Genomic DNA, 20,848 nt, shown 5'->3' with positions numbered 1-20,848 from the left:
CCCCGGCCCCGCCGCCACTCCTCACGTGACCGGCTGCAATCCCCGACGCTGGTACCGCCCGCCGGACGGACGAATCCCCTGCTGCGGGCCAGGGGAGGTCCCCGAGCGGCTCCTCGCCAAGGAGAGCAAGGTAGAAGGTCAAGGGACCGCAGTGGCACTGGAAGGGGAGTGGGGCTCTTTCCGGGCCTCACTTCTCCAGGTTCACGTGATCTTTCCGGGAGGAAAAGAGCCTTGGAGACGCGCGCAACCGATTGGCCAGGGCCTTGAGGGGCGGGAATGCGCCTGCGCTGTGGGACTCACCTACTTTCAGGCTAGGGCGGGGGGGGGCGGGGGGGGCCCTCTCGCCAAAGTGTCCCCGGAAACCAGAAGGGAGTGGGTGTCAAGGGTCTCCGGCGGGGTGAGGAGGCTAATAGGGGAAAGCTGTTGATTTTACTGGAACCCAACCAAATTGGAGCGAAAGGGTACCAGGACAAAGGTTACGTTCGGGAGACGGTTCTTTGTCGTTGGCTAAAAATATTGCCGACTAGACTGACTTTAGAGACTTGGGATGCAAGGACCTGGTCCTGCAGAGTTTCCGGGTTTATGCACTGGGCCTGGATTTTGAGCGAGAGGGAACAGGTCCAGTTTCTCTACATTTTATAGTCCAAGACTTTTCCCACCTAAACCGGCAGGGCAGGTCCTAGAATTTTTGAAATCTAGACTTTACTTTGCCGTATCATTATCGTCATCGAAGATGTAAAATGTACCCACGCCTAAGAAGTTCTAGCGTAGGACTTGTAACAAAGAGTTCCTGAGCCTCAAAGACAGCCAGTTTTCACCAGTTTGTCTTTTATTCCTTAAAAATTGCTAAGTAGTAGGCCAGAGATGTCTAGCATGCACTAAAGCCAAAATATAATCTCAAAGCACAGCATAAACTGGGCACCGTGCTTGCAACTTCAAGTGGACGTCTGAGGATCTCGAGGTCCAAGATCATTATCAGCTGTATAAAATCGGACTGAAGGCAGCCTGGGCTGTGTAATGCCTTGTTTCAAAAAGCCTTTAAGTGCTAAGTAAAATGCACTCTTTCTTCATTTGATTTCATGCCACCAAAAAGAACTACATTTCTTCATTACCTCTCTAACTTGCCCTTGTAACAACATATGTAAGACCCTTTTACAGTAACGGTGCTGAGAATGGGCTAAACGAATGAAGGCTTTATCCTGAATGCAAAAGTTAATGGAGCCACCAAAATGCAGTATTTTAATGCACTTTCTTTTCTTTTTTCTTTCTTTCTTTCTTGTTTGTTTGTTTGTTTGTTTGTTTTTCGAGACAGGGTTTCTCTGTATAGCCCTGGCTGTCCTGGAACTCACTTTGTAGACCAGACTGGCCTCAAACTCAGAAATCTGCCTGCCTCTGCCTCCGGAGTGCTGGGATAAAAGGCGTGCGCCACCACCACGCCTGGCACACTTTTTTTTTTCTTGATGCAGGAGATAGACCTCTCAGCTCTATCCTCAGCTCCACAAAATTTAAAAGTTTAAAAGGGAAAAGAAGAAAAATTCTGAAAAGTTAAATAAAGACTATATCATTGTTGTTGATTGTACCTTTGGCTCTGGCTCCATATACCTGAGCAAGGTTCTGTTACTGAGGCTATTTTCAAGGACACTTAGGCACTAATATCTTGTTTAGTTTGGTTCTTGTGAATTTTATTCCTCTTAGCAGAAGCTTGGATCCCAAATACAATTCACAAGTTATTGATGAGATAAAAACCAAGGCTATTGCTTACTGGTGTAAAGGAAAAAGACTACATGGCAAACCTTTGGCAGTATCTCAGAGAGGGAAAGGTATGGTCAGACTTATCAACAATTGGAAGTTTGACCTGGCCTGTTGGCATAGGCCTGGAACGTCAGCTACTCAGGAGGCTGAGGCAGGAAGATCACAAGTTCAAGACCAACCTGGGTTGTAGAGAGCTGTTAGTTTGGTTTAAGGCAGCACTTTGAACCATGAGTTTTAATTATAGCTGCATAAGAATCGCAGTACAGTTGGGTGGGGTGGGGATGCCTTGAGTCCTCCCACTCAGAGGCAGAGGCAGGTGGATCTCTATGAGTTCTGTGCCATCCTGGTCTACATAGTGAGTTCCAAGCCAGTCAAGGCTACATATTGAGGCCCTGTCTCAAAATAATAACAACAACAGAAACCAGCAAAAACAACAAAAGAATCAGTACAAAATTGGAAATGGCAAGATGAGGGGATTCAGATAACCTCTGAGAGTGGACTGACAGTTAATATTGAAGCCATTAACCTGGGTGGACAGTGCAAGCAGAGCTGGTTCTGCCTGCTGATAAAGGCCAATGCTGGCAGATTAACATTCGTGAGGGTAGTAAGGTATGACATTAGCTCAGTGCCCAGCAAGCGTAGGATGGCTGTCTTGATTTTTATTCTCTTCATGGATCTGTTTTTCCATTCATAGTTAATAATGCCCCAAAACTGGTAGGCATGGGCTGGAGAGATGGCTCAGTGGTTAAGCACACTGACTGTTCTTCCAGGGGACTTGGGTTCAATTCCCAGCCCCTACATGACAGCTCACAACTGTCTGTAACTCCAGGTTTAGGGGATCTGACACCCTCACACAGACATACATAGGCAAAATACCAATGCATGTAGAACAAGAATAAATTATTTAAAAACAAAAAAACCTGGTAGGCGCAAAGAAAACAGTCATCAGAGAGCCCTGCCCTCATGGGGATGATAATCGGGTGAGCACAGTCACACTGTTTGAGATCTGATTACTCAGTACACTGCAGTGAATGAGATAAATCAGTGTGGGGGTACAGGCTGGGCAGGGCAGTAGATAGAGGAAAAAGACCCAGTTTCAGAGACATACTTATAAATATCTGATATAAAAGGGCATCTAGAAGAGGAGTCATGGAAGTCTGGAAAACAACAAGCTGTTCACATTGGGCTGCTGAGCTGGCTCAGTAGATAAAGGCACTTGCTTCCTGGCATGCAAGTCCACAGGCCTGAGGTCAGTCCCAGAACCCACATAAAGGTTGGTTTGTTTGTTTTTTTAAGATTTATTTATTCTATGTACGTGACTACATTGTGTTTCTTCTCGGACAAACCAGAGGAGGGCATCAGATCCCATTACAGATGGTTGTGAGCCACCACTTGGTTGCTGGGAATTGAACTCAGGGCCTCTGGAAGAGCAGTCAGCTCTTAATCTCTGAGCCATCTCTCCAGTCCCACATAAAGGTTTTGAAACAAGAGAACCAGCTCCACAAGGTTGTCTTCTGACCTCCACTTGTGTGTTCTGACACGCATATACATGTGTATACACCAATAGTAAATGCTGTTTATCTTTTTCAAAAAGACTGTTGTCAGGCAGCAGAGGCAGGGTGATCTCTGTAAGTTTGAGGCCAGCCTGATTTACTACATAATGTTGTGAGTTAGAAGCCACATAGAGCTACATGGCTGTTTGTTTGTTTGGTTTTTTTTGTAGCAGGGTTTCTCTGTGTAGCCCTGGCTGTCCTGGAACTCATTCTGTGTACCAGGCTGGCCTCAAAGTCAGAGATTCGTCTGCCTCTACCTCTGCCTCTGCCTCCCAAGTGCTGGGATTAAGGCACGTGCCACCCAACTCCCACCTGCCACGTGTTTTTGTCTAAAACTAGATGAATAAAACCTGTTTGAGTATCAGGAAAGGCTCAGGTACAGGCCCTGAGTCTGTGAGTCAGAAGGAGACGGAAAATAAAGGCTGACACTAGGCAACTTCCCACCCAGTGTGGCACCTTGAACCAAGCTAAGACTGACTTCTGTTGGTTATAGAGAGAGGTGACCTTTCATACCATTTATAGGGAGTTCTGTAGTCTGACCACCAATTATGGATTTTTTTATTTTTGGTGGATCTCAGTAAGAGAATAAAGAAGCAATCCACCTTTCACCCAGGTTCTCTAGTTATCATTGCTTTATCTGTCACCCGGAGGTCAGCCTTATTTATTCACTCCCTGTTTTGGAGCTGTGTAAGGAAACTTTGTGTAAGTCTTCCTTTATTTACCCATATGTACAAATTTCCTACAAATAAGGACATTTACAGAATGACTACGGTTAAGATAACTTAATGTTGATGAAGATAACGTAATGTTGATTCGGGCTACCACCGTCTTATCTACATTTCTTTTCGTGGCTTTACTGTTGAGTGGCTCTGTCCTTTATGAAGTGTCTTAGTCTGAACCTAATCTAGAGTCAGAAGTGATATTCTGTTACCTGCCCTGAACTGTTGCAACAGAAAGCCACAGAGTGACCCAAGTGGCAGACATTTACTGGCCCATTTCTAAAAGCAGGAAATCTGGGGTCAAAGGTCCACAGAGCTTCATGTAATAGTGCATACTATCAGTGCAAGCATTGAGAAGCTGATCTATCTGGGAGGAAGAAAGTTAGAAGCCAGGTGGGACCCCAGAGTGAAACCCAGTCTTTAAAGGAAAATGTTCAAGGGCCGCAGAGATGGCTCAGCCAGGGTTAGAAGCACTTGTTGCTCTTGCAGAGGACCTGAGTTCAGTTCCCAGCACCCACATCAGGTGACTCACAACTGCCCAGAAATCCAGTCCAAGGAAACTGACACCCTCTTCTGGCCTCGATAGGCATGCCGCTTTTCCAAAGGACCTGGGTTGGATTTCCAGTACCCACATGGGAGCTCACAAATGTCTGTAACTTGAGTTCCAGGGGATCCTTTTACCATCTCCTGGCTCCTCGGGCCTTTGCTCATAGAAACACACGCAGCCAAATACTCATACACATAAGATCACAATCAAAAGCACCTCTGTGGCAGAGGTGAGCAGACATAGAGGCCGTCTTGCTCACAAAGATTGAATGCATGCGTGCATTCTTTTGTTTTATTTTCTGAGGCATGGTCTTTCTGTGTGCTTATGGCTGTTCTGGAACTTCTCTGGTAATCCAGGATGGCCTCGAACTCACAGGTTCACTTGCCTCTGCCTCCCAAGTGCTAGGATCAAAGGCATGCGCCACCACCACCCAGCTAACATGTACTACTTTACAGACCTCTGCTTTATGAACTCAGAACGGAGACTGCAGTGGGACAGTGCTTTTTCTCTGTAGCTTTTCCTTATGTCTAATGTATACGGGTCGGTGTGTGATGCAGGCTTGTACATTAACATGGGAACTCATAACCTATATAAAAAAACCTTTTCACTTTCAAAGCCCTTCCTACTGGGGCTAGTGTTACGTTTTATAAAAAAGAAGGGGGCTGGTGAGATGGCTCAGTGGGTAAGAGCACCCGACTGCTCTTCCGAAGGTCCGAAGTTCAAATCCTAGCAACCACATGGTGGCTCACAACCACCTGTAATGAGATCTGACCCTCTCTTCTGGAGTGTCTGAAGACAGCTACAGTTTACTTACATATAATAAATAATAAATTAAAAAAAAGAAGGACCTAGGATATGTTTGGTAGAAACGAGGTATAGTGAGGTGGAAGGGGGTACCTCTGCGGGCCCATGCTGAGGTATCCCTAACCCTGGAGGGACCAGCATGTGATGGTATAGTATAGAATAGTTTATTTAGGGCATGGGAAGGGGAGTTGAGGAGGAAGTAGAGACAGAGAGAGAGGAGTGGGGAAGAGAGTGTAGAGGAGTCTAGGCCGGCCATGAACACAGTGGCGAGGGAGGGAGAAGGGACAAGGAGAGAAAGGGCAGAGAGTAAGAAATTAAGGAGGGGCCAGACCCTTTGATAGTAAGCCAGGCATCACTTGGCTATTGCCAGGTAACTGTGGGGTGGAGCCTAGGAGAAATGCTAACAGACAGCTAGTCTTCCAAATGTGGGAAATCTCTCAAAACTTGTGGTTGGCTTGATTTATCAGGAATCTTCAAAGTCCTGTGCCAACGATTTGGATCCTGGTGCTGACAATGCTGCCTAAGCCTGGGGTCTATTACTTTCCCTGGGAGGTCAGTAATGGCCACGCCCCCGAAGGAAGCACACTGCGAACATTTGGCAGGTAAGGCTCATCTCTTCATGTGGTAGGAGACAGATAGCTAAATAGCTCCCCTCCTAAAACACTCTACTAATTCAGTTTTAGTATAATTTTGCCTAATTATGAACACATACACACAATTGTGTTAGTTGTATGTTGTTATGTCACAAGTTACCTGAGAGTAAAGTGACACAAGCATGGGACACGCTGTCCCCATTTGGAAGGCGGTGTAGAAGCATCTGAGGTTTAAGGCCTGCTTGGGTAGCTTGGCAATGTCGTTTCTCAAAAGAGAAAAAAAATAAGCTGGGTATGGTGGCTCCTGCCTTTATTTCCAGCCCTTGGGAAGCAGAGGCAGGCGAGTTCAGGGCCAGCTTGGTCTACATATTGAGTTACAGGCCAGCCAGGGAAACATACTGAGACCTTGTCTACCAAGTTCAAAGCAAGAGTAAGAATGTGAAAGACACCCTATCCGTGTGGTAGTGAGAAACATGTGTTGTGTTTAGATCTGTTGCTTATATTTTATTTCTTAGATCAGATTGAGGCCAAGCATGGGCTTCCGTGTACTTTCTGGCCTCTTCAAACCTTTGGAGCTTGGTGGTGGGCTTGACTGTGAGTAGAAATGTTCACACTTCCTGTGCCCTCCAGGTTGTATCTCTATGACATGGCACGCTCCCTCATGACCCTGGCAGCTCCGCAGAAACCTGATCAGTGTCAACTGCTTGTCTGCACCAACTTGGTGGAGCCTTTTGAGGCTCATGTGAACTTCCTGTACATGGTTCTTGGGGACCTGGAGCGTATGGAGGGTAAGGTGTGCTACCTACAACCTGCTTCACGCTGGCTCCTGTAAATTGAGAATGCACTGGACCTGGGGCCCACGCCTTTAGTCTCAGCACTTGGGAGGCAGAGGCAGGTGGGTCTCTGTGAGTTCAAGGCCAGGCTGGGCTACACCAGGGCTATACAGAGAAACCCTGTCTCAAAACAAAAACAAAAACAAAAAACCAAAAAAAAAGACAGAGAGAGACTCTGTCTAAAACAAAAACAAAACAAACAAACAAACAAAAGAGCCAGAGAAATGGGCTGGGCTGTAGCTCAGTGGTTAAATGCTTGCCACAGAAATGTGAGTTTCCCAGAAGTTCAGTTTCCCAGAGCACAACAAGAACCTCAATAAATTTCTGATTCCAGTATTCCCACAAGGAGATGGGAAGCAGAGACAAGAGGCCAGACTGCTGTACACAGGGGTGAGCAAAAGGCCTTACCTCAAACAAGGTGAAAGGCAAGGCCCGACTCCCAAGGTTAGCCTCTGATGTGCACACGTGTGCCATGGCATGCACAGGCCAACACATGAAGACTAATTAGGGTAGGAATGGGCTGGGCCTGTCCTGTGACCTGCTGGGGTTATCCTTGCCTACAGATCAGCCCAAGAGGTCAAGGACTCTTGGGAAACGTGTGTAATTGGACTGGAATGAACCAGCCATATGAAGAGATGTCACCATGGAGACGTGACAAAAGAGAAGAGCCAGGTTCTGAGGCTCTGTATGTGAGGTAGTTGGCTTAGATCTTTCCTAAGATGCCCACAGGCCCTAATTTCCATCTTATGACTCAAGAGAAGACGGGGCTGTAGTGACGGGCCAGGAAGTCCCCATGAGAGAGAAAATGCAGGGGGGAGTTAAAAGTAGTGTGGGGCAGCAGTCTGTCTGGCAGCAGTCTGTCTGGCAGCAGTCTGTCTGGCAGAGAGCATCGGGGGCCAGGCTGAAGTGTGGGTAAGGGGTAGGCGCCCAGCATGCACCAGTCCTGGGTTCTAATCCCTGCTTTAAAAAAAAAATACAAGAGTCATTGATCAGGCTGTGCTCCCAGGTGCTGGAGAGGGGGCGGTGACTTCTCTCCCCCTGGGGGATTTATCAGTGGTGTAGCTGGGTGTCTGTTAGCATTTGCTTCCCTAACTCTTCTATCAAAGGAGCGAGTGTTCCTTGTAGAGAATTTACAGAGTAAAAAGAAGCAGGAAAGGGGGCTGAGGCTGTAGGTGAGGAGTGGAGCGCTTGCCTGGCATGGAGAAGGCCATGGTTCATCAGCAGCAGTGCAGAGATGGAGGGAACCGGGAGGGAAAGAAACAGAGGAGTTCACCTTTAACCCTACCTAGAGCAATTACCGTTACTAACTTCCGGCCAGTACTTTCCAACTTTGTTTAATTAGAGACAATGTCTCCTTACATTGTCCTGTCAGGTTCTCCCTGAGCTCAGCTGATCCTCTCGCCTTAGCCTTCTAGGTAATTGGCACTGCAGGTACGTGATGCTGAACCTGGCTCCGGTAGTCAGTAGTCTGTCCATCTCTCTCAGCAAGCAGCAAGGAGTTTTATTTAAAAGTTAAATTTACTGACCTCAACAGTGCAAGGGGCTGGAGACATGTCTCATCAGTTCAGAGTACTTGTCGCTTTGTCGCTCTTGCAGACCCCAGTTCAATTCCCAGCACCCACACGAAGCCTCATAACCGTCCATAACCTCAGGCTCTGGAGATCCGACTCCCTCACTCAGCCTCCACGGGGACTGCATACATGCATGGATGTGGTACACATGCGTGCAGGCAAAACACCTACGTGTATAAAGTAACAAAATAAACAGCGGTTAAGAGCACTGACTGCTCTTCCAGAGGTCCTGAGTTCAATTCCCAGCACCCACATGGTGGCTCACAACCATCTGTAATGGGATCTGATGCCCTCTTCTGGTGTGTCTGAAGACAGCAACAGTGTACTCAAATAAGTAAAATAAATAAATCTTTAAAAAAAAAATCTTCAGAAAATGATCAGAAAGAGAGACAGTGCAGGATCCGCTGCCAGGGAGCAGTAAGTCACTTAAGCCGGAGAGTTCCGGCGTCCCCAGGATTTTTTTCTATGCCATTTTCCTTTACATGGTTAATAGCATACTGTACTTCCTGTCTGTGTTTAGTTGGTTTTTTTTTTTTTTTAAGTTTTTTAAAAAACATATAAAATTTGTTCTTATTTATTTAGTGTGTGTGTTGCTTTTGAGACGGTTTCATATATCCTGGGCTCACCTCTAATTAGTAGTATAGCCAAGGCTGGCCTTATACTTGTGGTTGGAGCTGGAGAAAGCTCAGCAATTAAGAGCACTTGCTGTTCTTGTAGATGACCATGCCCGTTATGATACATATTTGTAGCACCCACATGGCAGCTCATAACTGCCCATAGTTCCAGGTTCACAGGATGTGACATGCTTGTCTGATCTCTGCACAGACATACACACAGATAGTCATACACACAGGTAAATACATCTTTAAAATTTTAAAAGCTAAAACTGTGATCCCCTGGCCTCTGCCCCTGCCCCTGCCCCTGCCCCTGCCTCCCTCATAAACGTGCCACTAGACTGGCTATGGCATAAAACTCTCCCTCCCTTCCCCTTGTTTGGAGACAGAGTCTCTCAATATATAGCCCAGGCTGGCCTTGAATTTGTGATCCACCTGCCTCTAACTCCTGAGAACTAGGATTTTGCATGTATGTAACCACAACCATCTAATTTTTAGACTTCTCTTAGCATTTTTAAAATTGATTTTAGCAGCCAGGCAGTGATGGCACACGCCTTTAATCCCAGGACTTCAATTAATGTAATTAATTAAATAGTGCTGATTTTAATTATAATGGACTTAATAAAAGTTCCTCTGACCCAGATTTAAGATTTGAAGGTCAGAGTTCCTTCCCTCATAACTGATTTGAGAGAGAAATGAGAGGAGGCACTAAGGGCCTTTTATCTTAAAAAACAAACAAACAAAAAAACAAAAAAAAACCTGGGCTGGAGAGGTGGCTCAGGGGTTAAGAGCACTGACTACTCTTCCAGAGGTCCTGAGTTCAATTCCCAGCAACCATGTCGTAGCTCACAACCATCTGTAATGGGATCGGATGCCCTCTTCTGATGTGTGTCTGAAGATAGCTACAGTGTACTCATATGCATAAAATAAATAAATAAATCTTAAAAAAAACAAACACCCTCCTCATTCACTGTATGGGCGCACACGCTCACATCGGCCTCCTTGAGCATTGTGTGCTGGCCTGGTGCTCTCTAAGGCCGTGCTCCACCTTCTGCTTGCCTTCCTCCCTTATAACGTTTTTGTGCATTTCCTGAGGATTTTAATGTGCCACTGTGATGTGGAGTAAGGAATTGATGAACGAGCCGTGGTTGGAGCCCTGAGCTGGCTGAGTGTGGCCATGCCTGTCCTGACCTCTCCCCTGAGCAGAAGGTACACGGCTTTCATCCTTCCTGGGCCTGGCCTTAAGTCCTGGCGGATACAAAGGTCCATCAAACATGTGCTGTGCCCTGTGTCCAGGTTGAAAGTTCTGAGGACAAAGGAGAGGTCGGGCAGAGGAACCTTTCTCCCATGTTTTATATCTAGAGCCAGCCAGGAGACTAGTGTGGAACAGCACCAGCTATGTGATCAACTCCCGGAACCTGACACCGCTTGGTACCATCCAAGGCCCTGATGGGTCCCTGTCTGAGGTGTTTCTAAACATCTTCCCCTGTGTGTAATTAGTAATAATCACACCTAGTATAAGCATACTGGCTGTAACAACTGCCACCTCACAAACCTCTTTTCTCACCTTTTAAAAACTATTGTAAAAACTTTTTTTTTTTTTTTTTTTGGTTTTTTTGAGACAGGGTTTCTCTGTGTAGCCCTGGCTCTCCTGGAACTCACTTTGTAGACCACGCTGGCCTCAATCTCAGAAATCCGCCTGCCTCTGCCTCCCAAGTGCTGGGACTAAAGGCTTGCACCACCACGCCTGACTTGTAAAAACTTTTAATTGTGACATGGTGATTGTATAGCCATACTATGGGCACAAGGTGACATTTCAGTACATGTCCATGACAATTGGTATATCAATCTCTGTAGGCATTTATATTCTGTATGTGTGTGTGTGTGTGTGTTTGTGTGTGCTCAGAATACTCAAAATATCCTCTCTGCTAGATGTTTTGAACTAATTGAAGTCGTTGGCAACAAATAGGCCTGGTGTTACACAGTGACTGTAATCTTAGCTGCCCAGGAAGTTCCAGGCCTACCAGGAATACAGAGTGAGTTCAGGGGCAGCCTGGGTATCTTGGCAAGGCCATACCTCAGAGAGTTATGAGTGAAAAGAAGAAGGGAGTTTGGGGAAGGAAGCCAAGCTCAGAGGTGGCAACACAAAGGTAAAGGAATTTTTCTAGGAGAGATAGGTATGAGGCAGGAGAGTTACATGCTTGGTAATGCCTGCATAACTGTCACTGAGCGTGAGGCCAGGCTAGCCAGGACATAGAAGAGTTTCTAGACAGAGCAGGGAAGCTGTTCAGTGAGAGGAGACTCTGAAGTCCCTGTGTTACAGTGAGGATCTGTTTTGTGGTCTGAGGCTTCTCTGTACTCGTCAGTGATGTGACGGGGGAAGGCAGAGGCTGGAGATGCATCAGGCAGGCAGGTTGGAAGGCCAAGGCTGATTCCTACAATACCAGGAAAATGGCTGGGAGGTACTTAGGGCCAGCGGAAGGGACAGAGAAGGTGAGGGAGTCCAGGAGACCAAGGGGTGAAGAAGGCTGCAGTAGGAGTGAAAGGTCAGGAAGATACTGAGAACAAACAGGGGTGTAAGATTCTAGAACAAACCAGTCCAAGGTGCGAGGTGGGTGTGGGAGGGAGAACTGGAGCAGAGGTAAACTGTTCTGTAAACAGTTATCAGTGGGAAGGAGCAGGGCGTGTAATGTGAAACCCGAGCAGCAGGTGAACTCTGGACTCACCTCCTGCACAGTAGGACCTGTTGGTATGGATAAAGCCAGGTTTCAGCCAAGTCCCAGAGAAAAGGTGAGAATCTTATAAGGACACTGGAAGAGGGAAACACAGTACAACAGAGGAAGGACACAGGACCCAGGAGTGTGAGCAGGGATGAGGACTTGGTGGGTTTGGGGTGACAGTACAAGGACTACCCTCTGATGTCGTCGTCGAGTGACTGCCATTAAGGCGCACAGGCCAGCACTAGTGGTCTCCACACCACAGGGCAGTGGTACCTGACAGTTGCATGTGTGCTTAGGCTTGAACCTGGGCCTCCTGCATGCTAGGCACGTGGTTGTGTGTGACTATTCTTAGATGGTCTCTCATGTACAACAGACTCCCTAGCTGATTGGAGAAGAACCTTGACCTCCTGATCTCCTGGTGCCGGGTTACAGGCATGTGCTAGCGTGTCCGATTCATGTGGTGCTCGTGGGAGCTCGGATGCTAGGCTGAGGGGGTGCTAGCCAAGTGCTCTGCCAGCTGAGTTGCATACCCGGCCTTTTCCCTTCTCTTGAAGATTTATTTTACTTTTAAATGTGTGTGTATGTGTGTGTTCCTGTCTGTCTGTGTGTAGGTATATACACATATATGCAGGTACCCATAGAGACCTGTGGCTTTGGATCCGCCCAGAACTGGATCAAAGACTTGTGAGCAACTGAACTTAGGTTGGGAACTGAGCTCAGGTCCTCTGCATGCTCTTAACCTCCAACCCATCTCCCAGACCCTGTGTGTATGTGCATAGGTATGTGTATGTGCATAGGTATGTGTATGTGCATATGTGTGTGTATGTGTATATGTATGTTTTTTGTTTGTGCTGAAGGTCAAACCCAGGTCCTTGCACACACTAGCAGTGCTCTATTTATTTTTTGAAATGGGATTTTTGTTCAGCCACACCCTGCCAAGGGCTAGGACTCTAGGCAAGCCCTTTCCTGCCTGCTTTACCTCACACCTTCTACCCACAGGCTGCCATCCTCAGATGCCACACATGCACTCCCATCTCTCCTCCTTCCATCCAGAATGGGCTGGAGCACCTGGACTGCAGCCATGGCCTGACTGAGCCACTGAGAAGCCGTCCATTCTGGGGACCGCTTGCTCTGTAGACAATAAACGATAAAGCCAACTGAGACTGATGAATGGAATGAGCAGGAGCCAAGGCTCAACGGCTGCGACCACTCGCTGCTCTTCCACAGGATCCAAGCCTGCTTCCCGGCACCCACACAGGCAGCTCACAGCCACCTGTAACTCCAGCTCCAGGGGAGCCAGTATTCTCTTCAGGCCTTCATAGGCACCTGCACTCATATGCGCACATTCATAGAACACACATATATATCTAATTTACAAATTTAAATCTTCTAAAGTATAAGCAAGCACCTTTTAAGAGTCTGTGAAATTTAAGCAGATTTCTTTTTTTTCTTTTTCTTTACTTTTCTTACTTTTTTTTTTTTTTTTTTTTTTTTTTTTTTGGTTTTTCAAGGCAGGGTTCCTCTGTGTAGCCCTGGCTGTCCTGGAACTCACTCTGTAGACCAAGCTGGTCTCGAACTCAGAAATCTGCCTGCCTCTGCCTCCCGAGTGCTGGGATTAAAGGCGTGGACCACCAGTGCCCGACATTAAGCAGATTTCTAAGAAAATCTTCACCCCAGAAGTTTGGAAATATTTGACACAGGATCCTGCCTTGAGTTCTGTGTCTCCCACCTCTCATTGTGGAACCCCACACCCCCCCATGGTGTCACAATCAAATCATAAGCAAGGGCTCTCAACAAACTCCTCCCGTGCCCTCCATTTTTGTTTCAGTTCATTTTGTTTTTAGACCGGGTGTCTCTATCTGTGTCATCCTGGCTGTCCTGGAACTTGCTATATAGAGCAGGCTGGCCTTGAACTCACAGAGATCTTCCATCAGTCGCTCCTCAGTGTTGGGTTGAAAGGTGTGCACCATCACGCCTGGCTTCTTCTTTTCCCGTTGTTCTGGTGTGTCTTCACTTGGTTTTTGTTGTTACTGCTGCCGTTTGTTTTAAGTTATTTATTGTTTGCGTGGGGGGTGGGTGGGTGTGTGTGTGTACAGGCTTTCACAGAGGCTAGACCTGTGCATGAGAGTCACCTGACGGGCTAGGACTCAGACTCCTGAAGAGGAGCAGGTACTCCTGTCTGACCATCTCTCCAGCCCCCAAGCAGCTGCTGAGATGCTGGGAACATCTCATTCTGTTCTTGTTCTTGGAGCTCTTATAAACTCTGGAGAGCTGGCTCAGAGGTTGAGAACATTGACTGCTCTTCCAGAGGTCCTGAGTTCAATTCCCAGCAACCACATGGTGGCTCACAACCATCTGTAATGGCATCCAATGCCCTCTTCTGGTGTGTCTGAAGACAGTGACAGTGTACTTACATTGTAAAAAACAAAAACAAAAAACCCTTTACAGCTAAGTGTGCCCCAGGCTTCTCAGGGCTCAGGGCGGTATGAATATTTGATTAACGTATATAGACACCCCCTGTCCAGAGGCCTGAGAGGTGATGATGGGCAACCAACACCCATCAGTAGATGCAGACAGGGTCACACTCTGAGACCTCTGCAAGCGCAGCATCTCTGTAACTTGGCACCAAGGAACTGAGGCTCAAATAAGTCCATTTTTTTTCTCATGGGTGATCTGTGTAGGTGGTTGAAACCTAGACATCTTGATGATAAGTTCTGCCCCAGACTGGTTGCAGTGAGTGAATGGTCTAGACCTGAAAGGCCAGGCTAGACCTAAGCCTGATGTCTCCAGTGCATCCAAAGCAGATGTGGCAATGTCCTGGAACACCGAGTTGTTCGTGGAAGTTCCTGGGAAGCAAGGAGAACTTGTGGAGAAAGTTTTTCTAATAATCACAGGGAGCCAGGGATGTGACATGCACCTGCAATCCTAGTACTTGGGAGGGAAAGGCAGGGGGATCAAGTGTTCTGGACCATTCTAGGATACATCGGAAATTTCAGGACAGCCTGGACGCTATAAACCCTGTCTAAACCTAAGTAGGGGCTAGAGAGATGGCTCTGTGATTAAGAGCACTCATTGCCTTTGCAGAAGACTTTGGCTCCATTCCCAACATCCATACGGTGGCTCAGGACCATCCATAAATCCAGTTCTAGAAGATAGGACCCCCTCTTTTGTCATCCGGAGATACCAGGCACACACACTGGGTACGCACGCCTCCACGCAGGCAAAAGTGTCCATACACATAAAATAAATCTGAGCATGAATAGGTATTGGGACTGGAGCGATGGCTCAGTGGTTAAAAGCACTCGCTGCTCTTGAAAAGGACATGGGGGCTGGTGAGATGGCTCAGTGGGTAAGAGCACCCGACTGCTCTTCCGAAGGTCCAGAGTTCAATTCCCAGCAACCACATGGTGGCTCACAACCATCTGTACCGAGATCTGGCGCCCTCTTCTGGAGTGTCTGAAGACAGCTACAGTGTACTTACATATAATAAATAAATAAATCTAAAAAGAAAAAAAAAAAAGAAAAAGAAAAGGACATGGTTTTGATTCCCAGCACCTACACAGGGGCTCACAACCACCTGCAACTCCACTTTCAGGGGATCCAGTGCCCCCTTTGCCCTGTCAGGGAACTCTATGCACACTCTGCAACTGTGTACATGTCACTGAAGAGCTGTGTGCGAGTGACTCGCCCCATCGAGGCCAAACTTGCTGGAGCTCAGACCCTTAGATTTATCAGACATGGTTTCCCTTCACCCCAATTTTCCAGGACCTGGTCCCAGAGTCCCAAGGAGGCCTTTCCCTTAGGGCAGACAGAGTATTTCCTGAGCCCTGGGCTTTTGGAAGGCAAAGGAATAATAGGTGTGTGTGTGTGTGTGTGTGTGTGTGTGTGTGTGTGTGTGTAAAATGTGTGGAGGTCCACTTTCCTGCCCTCTGCAGAGCATGGCAGGCCCAGGCTCTGAGTCTCCTGGAGACAGATTGCCAGCTTTCTTAGTGCCTCAGGAGTGAACTAGTCTGAGAACACTCAGAGTCCCAGAGTCGGCAGTGATGGTCACAGACCCTCCAGGAAGTCCCTGCTAATGCCTCGGCATCTCTCTGTCTTCCAGGTGGAGCTTTTGTGGTGAGGGCCCGACTGCTCACCTGTGTGGAGGGGATGGATCTGTCCCTGTTAGAGAAAGCCATCTTGGAGCAGAGGCGGCACCTGCAGAAGAGGCAGCAGCCAATAGGAGACGCCAGCACCTTGCAACCCCCTACACCTGCTCCTCAGTCGCTTCCCAGTGACAGCCTTAGTCTGGAACCAGAGAACAGGGGGCAGCAGGTGCCCCTTCCCCAAACTCTGGACTGACCAGAAAGCCCACCCAATCTGGCCGTAGTGGCCCATGCTGCAATCCCAGTGCAGGCAGGGAGAGGCGGGAGGAGTTTAAAGCCAGTCTGGGCTACATGACACATATGCCCTCTTTCTCTCAAAGAAGAAAAACAAAAATGAATATGATTCCCCACCCCAGGGCCCTGGCGCTGTGGCTTGTGAGGGATGTGAAGGGTTCCTGAATAAAGAGTATGAGCGTATAGTGTGTGTGCTGATGCGGAGCCGGCTGCAGCCAGAAGGGGCCAGCAGGGGGAGCCACAAGCAGACAGCTTGCCTGACAGAGAAGCTGCAGCCTGCCGAAGGCTTCTGGTGAATTCTGGGCTAGGAGGCTGAGGGGAGACGGCTAGGGACCTAGGGGCAGAGTTGGGGGGGCCCAGGACTCAAAAAGGCTCACTATTACTGGGGTTCTGACCTCAGTGGAGGCTAAGAATCGCCAGACGGGTAAGGCTGAGGTCCAGGGTCCTGATGTGTGACCCAGGGTGGGATTGTGGTCTCAGAAGCTTTGGCCTACTCCTAACCTCTGCCTCATGCTGTCAGCTCCCCTGTACAGCTTTTATGGGTCGATTCTTGTGGCCCCCAGAGCGTAGCTTTGCTTGGACCCAGGCATGGGCTAAGGTAGAAGTTTGGGCTCTCCTGCATTCCGTAGCCAGGCGCTGGAGAAGCCGCCTGGAGCTGAGTCAGGCGGACTGGGCAAGAAGCAGTCCTCAGCCTTGAGCCATCTTCCCGAGCAAGATGGGTGGCAGGCAGTGCATGGGGAGAGCCAGGCCTTGGCTGGGGCTGTGGTGGGTGTTATGTGGAGACTGGAGTCTGGGGGACAGGATTGATTCTTGCTGTAAAATTTAAATGTCCAGATGTGGTCTGTTTCCCCGGGCAGCTCTACAGACATGGATGTGTTCCAGAAGGTAGAGAAGATCGGAGAGGGGACCTACGGGGTGGTCTACAAGGCCAGGAACAAAGTGACTGGGCAGCTTGTGGCCCTCAAGAAGATCAGGCTGGATCTGTGAGTGTTGGGGCTCTCCCCAACACCCTGTCTCCCAAGGGAATGCCCAAACCTGATCTCTCAGGGGCTTGCACCCAACTCCTAGGGTAGCCACGAAGGGGCAGCCCTTACCTCCCTGTCCTCTGATTAGCCTCTGTGAAGCTTGGTGGATGTAAAGTGTACGGCAGAGCACAGGTCCCGCTCGTGGACTGTAAGGAGCCGCCTTCACATTCGCCATTACAAGATGGCGCTGATGGCACTGGCACCTGTGTTCTAAGTAGTAAACAAGCAAGCTGCGCATGTGCCGGGGTAGCTTTCCACGCCATGTGCTCTGCCTTTCCCGTGACGACAACTCTGGCTGATGGGCTGCAGCCAATCAGGGAGTGACACGTCCGAGGCGGAGGACAGTCCTCCATAAAAGGGAGGGGGCTCTGCCATCTCTCTCTCTCTCTGGCTCCCTCTCTGGCTCTCTTCGCCACTGGCTCCTGATGGGGTAAGCAATAAAGCTTGTGCTGCAGAAGATTCCGGTTGCCCTGAGCGTGTTCTTACCAGGGGACACAAAAGCGCGGGCAATAAATGGTGCCGAAACCCGGGAGCTACTACATCAAGGGGAAGGAGCGGTTAATGAAGTGTTCCTGCAAAACAGACTGTTGAGAAGGATCCGGCATGGGTTCAGAACTCTTCAGCTGGGGAACTGTGGTAATGAAGTGTTCCCGCAAAACAGACTGTTGAGAAGGATCCGGCATGGGTTCAGAACTCTTCAGCTGGGGAATGGAGCGGAACCAGAACTATGGGGATGGGACGCGCGTTACAGCTTTACAAGGTATGTCTGGTCTTGAACTTTCTCTAGTGTTAAAAGCCCTTTTATTTCTTTTCACATGTCAACAAGTGGTTAAGACAGGGTGGAGAATTCTGGACAAAATTCAAGACAGTCTATCAGAAGTAAAGCGGGGAGAGAGAGCAGGAAAAAAGAGAAAGCATGGCGCGCCAAATAAGTATACAGGCCTTTCCACGGGTCTTGAACCCAAGGAAAAGTTAATGTCAGGGAAGAATACCTGGGGAGAGACTAGAAGGAAAGAGGAGAAAAACAAAGGAAAAAAGAAAAGTTCATGTCAGGGAAGAATACCTGGGGAGAGATTAGAAGGAAAGAGGAGAAAAGAGACGAGTTTAAAGAGCCAGTTCTTAGTAGCTGTGAATCAGATGAAAAAATTAGCTCTTCTGAGAAAACAGACTTGGAGGAGGGAGCAGCTCGTTATGAGAGAGAAATGTGAGCTTATAGGTCAAGAAAGAAGCCAAAAACGGCTGGCAAAGGCCAGCTTGCTGCTCAACCTCCGGGCAGTCGGCTTCAAGGTCATAGTGCATCTCCACCCTATGCGGAGCCCCTGCCTTGCGTAGTGCGTCAGCCCTGCACAGAGAGGCAGTGCACAGACTCGTTCATTTCAAGAGAGAAACAAAGGAAGATGCAACAGGCATTTCCGGTCTTTGAAGGAGCCGAGGGTAGGCGTGTTCATGCTCCAGTAGAGTATACAGGCTTGCCGGCATGGCACTAACTCCTGCCGACTGGCAAATGATTGCAAAAGCCGCTCTCCCCAATATGGGCAAATATATGGAATGGAGAGTTCTATGGCAAGAGGCTGCACAAACGCAGGCCCAAGCAAACGCTGCTGCTTTGACTCCAGAGCAGAGAGATTGGACTTTTGACAGGTTCAGACCTTGGCAGCCACATCCAATGATTGGGCAGTTTTAGTTACCTCCTTTTCAGGAAAAATAGATAACCATTATCCAAAACATCCAATTTTACAGTTCGCCCAAAATCATTCTGTTGTGTTTCCACAAATAACAGTAAGAAACCCACTTAAAAATGGGGTTGTGGTATATACTGATGGATCAAAAACTGGCATAGGTGCCTATGTGGCTAATGGTAAAGTAGTATCCAAACAATATAATGAAAATTCACCTCAAGTGGTAGAATGTTTAGTGGTTTTAAAAGTTTTAAAAACCTTTTTAGAACCCATTAATTTTTTAGAAATGGCTGGAGTGATTAAGCCTTCCAGTTGCCAATATTTTTCAGTAGATACAATTAGTTTTGTTTGCCTCTCCTTTAACTGGAGAAAAGGCCTCACATGTGATTCAACATTGCCTTGAGGCATGGAGTGCTTGGGGAAAACCCAAACTCCTTAAGACTGATAATGGACCAGCTTATACATCTCAAAAATTCCAACAGTTCTGCCGTCAGATGGACGTGACCCACCTGACTGGACTTCCATCTAATAAAACAGAAAGGGGGAGTCGAGGAGGCTCTACCCCGAGTACCAAGAGTGTCTGTGTCTACAGCACTTTTTACACTCAATTTTTTAAATCTTGATTCTCATGGCCATACCGCGGCTGAACGACATTGTTCAGAGCCAGATAGGCCCAAAAAAATGGTTAAATGGAAAGATGTTTTAAATAACAAATGGAAAGGCCCGGATCCTATTTTGATAAGATCCAAGGGAGCTGTTTGTGTTTTTCCACAGAATGAAGACAACCCATTTTGGATACCAGAAAGACTCACCCAAAAAATCCAGATGTCCCTCATCATGGTGATGCCCAGGGCGACAACAACAAAGGGAGAGCAGCGTTGGGAGATACAGAATTGGACGGCTAAATTTGAACAGACCCTTTGAAAATTGAGACTTGCCCCACGCACTTGGACCTGTCCCTGACCAAAGGATTATCTCCCCAACATTTTCCTTCTTTAAAGAATGGGTGGGGGTGGAATTATTTGGAGCTGTTCTTTGCTGTGGATTAGTGTTGCTTCTCTGATTGGTCTGTAAGCTTAAGGCCCAAACTAGGAGAGACATGGTTATTTCCCAGGCGCTTGCAGCACTAGAACATGGTGCTTCCCCTGATATATGGTTATCTATGCTTAAGCAATAGGTCGCTGGCCACTCAGCTCTTGCACCCCACGAGGCTAGTCTCATTGCACGGGATAGAGTGAGTGTGCTTCAGCAGCCCGAGAGAGTTGCACGGCTAAGCACTGCAGTAGAAGGGCTCTGTGGCATTTATGAGCCTATTCTAGGGAGACATGTCATCTTTCAAGAAGGTTGAGTGTCCAAGTGTCCTTCCCCCAGGACAAACGACACGGGAGCGGACCAAGACCCCTTTGGGTGATGAGCCTGGGAGGAGGTTTTGTGTAAAGCCCCTATTTTACACACTGGGGATTTGACCTCTATCTCCACTCTCATTAATATGGGTGGCCTATTGCTCTTAAATAAAAGGGGGAGATGTAAGGAGCCGCCTTCACATTCGCCATTACAAGATGGCGCTGATGGCACTGGCACCTGTGTTCTAAGTAGTAAACAAGCAAGCTGCGCATGTGCCGGGGTAGCTTTCCACGCCATGTGCTCTGCCTTTCCCGTGACGACAGCTCCGGCTGATGGGCTGCAGCCAATCAGGGAGTGACACGTCCGAGGCGGAGGACAGTCCTCCATAAAAGGGAGGGGGCTCCGCCATCTCTCTCTCTCTCTGGCTCCCTCTCTGGCTCTCTTCGCCACTGGCTCCTGATGGGGTAAGCAATAAAGCTTGTGCTGCAGAAGATTCCGGTTGCCCTGAGCGTGTTCTTACCAGGGGACACAAAAGCGCGGGCAATAGTGGACAGGCCTCCTGTACAGAAATGGAACACAGCAGTAAGGTGCACAGGCATGCACCCCGGCCAGAAGTGACTCCCTGTGCCCACTGGTGCTGCATCCTTTCCTACAGGGAGGCCGAGGGGGTTCCCAGCACTGCCGTCAGGGAGATCTCACTGCTGAAAGAACTGAA

General features: G+C 48.2%; 1 protein-coding gene across 1 annotated transcript; it reads left to right on the top strand.

The window, feature by feature from the left end:
* Ten1 (TEN1 subunit of CST complex) lies at window positions 1-16,268 on the top strand. Its single transcript, XM_021176182.3, has 4 exons — window positions 1-130; window positions 5,843-5,977; window positions 6,599-6,756; window positions 15,809-16,268. The coding sequence occupies exons 2-4, from the start codon at window positions 5,889-5,891 to the stop codon at window positions 16,045-16,047; spliced, it is 486 nt and encodes a 161-aa protein (XP_021031841.1). The 5' UTR covers window positions 1-130; window positions 5,843-5,888; the 3' UTR covers window positions 16,048-16,268.
* The last annotated feature ends 4,580 nt before the right edge of the window (window positions 16,269-20,848 follow it).

This window comes from Mus caroli, unplaced genomic scaffold (assembly GCF_978045245.1).
Source record: "Mus caroli unplaced genomic scaffold, Mus_caroli_1 scaffold_13, whole genome shotgun sequence".
Lineage (NCBI taxonomy): Eukaryota > Metazoa > Chordata > Mammalia > Rodentia > Muridae > Mus > Mus caroli.
Note: the sequence above shows the minus strand (reverse complement) of the source record. Positions and strands in the feature narration are given on the sequence as shown.

What these genes read in the sequence shown, in the direction of transcription:
- Ten1 (XM_021176182.3), top strand. Translation starts at nt 5,889, where the DNA reads ATGCTGCCTAAGCCTGGGGTCTATTACTTTCCCTGGGAGGTCAGTAAT. An exon ending in ACACTGCGAACATTTGGCAG is followed by an intron (nt 5,978 to 6,598) that starts GTAAGGCTCATC and finishes TGTGCCCTCCAG; the next exon opens with GTTGTATCTCTATGACATGG. An exon ending in GGACCTGGAGCGTATGGAGG is followed by an intron (nt 6,757 to 15,808) that starts GTAAGGTGTGCT and finishes TCTGTCTTCCAG; the next exon opens with GTGGAGCTTTTGTGGTGAGG.